Source organism: Austrofundulus limnaeus, unplaced genomic scaffold, assembly GCF_001266775.1.
Source record: "Austrofundulus limnaeus strain Quisiro unplaced genomic scaffold, Austrofundulus_limnaeus-1.0 Scaffold2063, whole genome shotgun sequence".
NCBI classification, from domain to species: domain Eukaryota; kingdom Metazoa; phylum Chordata; class Actinopteri; order Cyprinodontiformes; family Rivulidae; genus Austrofundulus; species Austrofundulus limnaeus.
Window position 1 is genome coordinate 15,885 of NW_013954465.1, and position 3,281 is coordinate 19,165.

The following is a 3,281-nucleotide window of genomic DNA, read 5'->3' on the forward strand; positions in this document are numbered from 1 at the left end:
TGTATATATATATATTGCAATGTGGTCCTAATCCTCTAACGTATTATTAGTGTTTTTCAGAAGCGTATTTTAAAATAAGAGGACACAGGTGTGTCTGTGTTCAACATATTAAACACATAAACAACAGTTGTTGCAAATTTCTGTGTGGAGATCCTTTTCTGATAAGTCTCTGATCTTCTCCGATAAACGATCATCTTTCCATTTGTAAAAAATTAACTTAGATCCATTATGGCGGCCGTGTTCCAGACAGCCTAACAGATGGGTCTCTTCATCCATTACTAGCTGGAGTAGTCAGGAATTTTATTTTTCCTTTTGTTTCTGAAATAAAAGGGTGCCTTGAGTCTTTCGACTCACCTTGTAGTTTTTCCACACCATACATATGTCCCGTTATGCAGCAGAAAAATTTAACCATTTTTTAAGCTCTAAATTAAGAGGTAGGAACGAAGGTGGAAACTCTGTTTCTTTATTTGGGTATGGAAATTACCAGAGAGATTTAATATGAGTAATTTTTTGGAGGGACAGATATTGATTAAATAAAATAACAATTGAATGTTGTGTAGGGGAATCAAAAATGTGTTGTTTTAAGAATATGTTCAAAATCTTTGGGGTTTTAGGTCTATTATGACAAAATTTGAGCTCAACTATATCACTATGATGTGTATTTTTACTATCCTCTGTAATCAATCATTAAAATAAAACGGTGAATTATCACGTTTTACTGATATATGCATTTAAAACCTCAAACTAACTTCCAGAAAATGAAGACCCCCACTGTCGAACCTGGTCTCTCACCTTCAGGTTATCGGGCACCAGAACTTTGCGGGCCTTCTTGATCATCGGCTGAGGCTTCAGCTCCTCCTCGCTGAAGGAGTGCCTCCTGGGGTCGAAGTTCTGCTGGCTGGAAGTGCTGGACAGAGCCATGTCTGAGGAGTCCATGTCAAACATCCCGATGGCGTCCGGCCCGCTGCTGGTGGGCGTCAGCAGAGGTGGACATGAGGATGAGGAAGAGGAGGAGGGCGATTCGCAGGAGTCGTTCATGCTCGTCTGGCTCCCTGGCAATAAAAATAAAAACACAAATCTGTTATTTGAAGCACAGTAATCCTACATGTTGATGTTGGCCTCATGTTTGGCCACCAGATGGCAGCAGAGAGCTTCATTCTTTAGTGGCAGGAACAAACATTCTTCTGCCTGCAGCTGATTTCAAAGAATCTGAATTCTGTCAGGGTTCATGGAAATAACACACAAGATGCAAAAATAATATAGTTATATTTTATGAGAAACATATATTTTACCACTAAGGCTAACATCAAGGAGCAAATAGTCTCTGCATAAAAAACATCAATTTTTAGGGGAAAGTTTAATTTTAATCACATTAATAAAGCAAATATAAATAAAATAAACTGTAGTATCAGTGATTTTAATATCTAATTCAATATGAATAACCAATTTAAATGTTTTTGTTTATTATTGTAAAAATAAACCCATAAACTAAAGATATTTTTACCGAAGAAAAAAATTAATTCAGAACTAGATGTTTCTTTACACGGATCCATTATAAAAGAAGCCTGGGTTCTGTGACAAGGTTATCGACAAATAATATCTCACCTGTCACAGATAGCTTTCTCTATCTTAAAACAACTTAAAATGTAACAAACACCACAGTGAAAGCGTAACCCTGAGCCCATGCAAATTTGAAAAATTCCAACAAAGTGGGCAGTGCCAAAAGAGACTTAGGGGTACAGTTAAGTGTGGGGATGAGAGAGGTTGAGAGGTCAGGACGAGGGAATGTGACAGCTTAATTTGACAAGCTAGCATTTCTGAAAACATTTCTGAATGTTAGCGAGGCAGTGACAGAATCCGTAATACTGACTCCTGAGAAGGTGGGCCAGCGTAGTGCTGACTACCTGGGCTGTCTTACACCTTAAAGAACCACCCAGCTACTTGTTTCTTAGATCAATACACCAGATTTAAACTTTCAGTGTTTGTTTGTTTGTTTGTTTGTTTTTTCCCTGAGTCCCACAAGCCCCGCCTACATATGCACAGAGGAGGAAATAAAAACAAAATTTATTGGCACAAAGTGAAGCAACGTGGATACAATATGAGGACAGAATGGGTCGAGTTTCTCAGTGTTAAAGTAACGTTAACATCATTGCTAACATGGGCTACTGTTCAAAGCAGCTGCAAACTTTCATCGCAGTGCTCATTGTTCCAACCTCTGACTTGCTGCAGGGGCGTATCTCGGAGTGAAAGCCTTTTATACTCGAACCGCTGTAAGGTAAGCTTGTATCCAGCTGTACCATTTTAACCAACAGGAAAATTTAACTGCAGTAGCCAACGTTAAACACATATACGGCTGCGCAGAGACACTTTTAGACCAAATATTGTAAAATTAAACAAATTGACACAAAAATGTCAAAATGTGCACAGAAATATAAAAATAATACCCTTAATTTTGACAATTTATCTGAAAAAAAGGTTAAGTTTGGGTTTAGTTACTCTAAAGATTTTGTGGTAGATCGTGTATAAATCTTCACATTGCTATCAGATTCACATCACACAGTGAATGCATAAGAGTTTTATGGTTATTAACACAAAAGTGTCAGCTTTTGTCAAGTGGCTGTAGCACTTCCAGTGCAAGCCTGGGGCTACTTCAAGTGAGAATATGACATCCTTTGAAACTGACAGCAATGTAACGGATTATCAAACAGTGTTTGCATGAACAGCTCTTTTAAGATGGCTATGTACAACACGTAAGATATTTATTACTCATAATCTCCCAATTTAAATAATCTGTCCATTTCAAACCTTCACTCAGAAGACATCTGATCCATCTGACAGCACAAACCTTTGGCTTTAACATCACCATAAACAAACTGCTGAGTCATCATCCTTGTAATAAATATGGCAGCCAGTTTGACAGTGTAATGTACCATGGTAAACTTAGATTTATTTGCTTTCCCAGAAAGCAAATAAATAAATAACAACATACATGTCAACTTGTATGGATTGTCTGTTTCACGTCCTCAGCGAGGCTGACACCCCCCCACTTCCCTGCGGGTGTGAGTTGTATGGATTTTTTGCTAAATTTATGGACTTTTGAGGCTTTTTATACAGGTAAACGTCCGAAGAGGTTGACATGTATGGGACAACAAAATACAGACTTGTTATTGAGTTTGTCAACACGGACCGCTATCTGAGAGGCACTACTAGCCCCTACTAGTCAGTGCAAGGTCAATCAAATGAGAGAGAGGGTGGGAGCGACTGCTGCATTGGGGGGGATG

The 3,281-nt window shown here is 38.4% G+C and overlaps 1 protein-coding gene across 1 annotated transcript in view; it reads right to left on the minus strand.

Moving 5' to 3' along the window:
* The window catches only part of LOC106536980 (hepatic leukemia factor), a 12,061-nt gene that overhangs the window by 3,135 nt on the left and 5,645 nt on the right, over positions 1-3,281 (minus strand). The window contains exon 5 of the mRNA XM_014034346.1: positions 793-1,052. Within this exon, the coding sequence (XP_013889800.1) occupies positions 793-1,052 (260 nt within the window). The remainder of the gene's footprint in view (positions 1-792; positions 1,053-3,281) is intronic.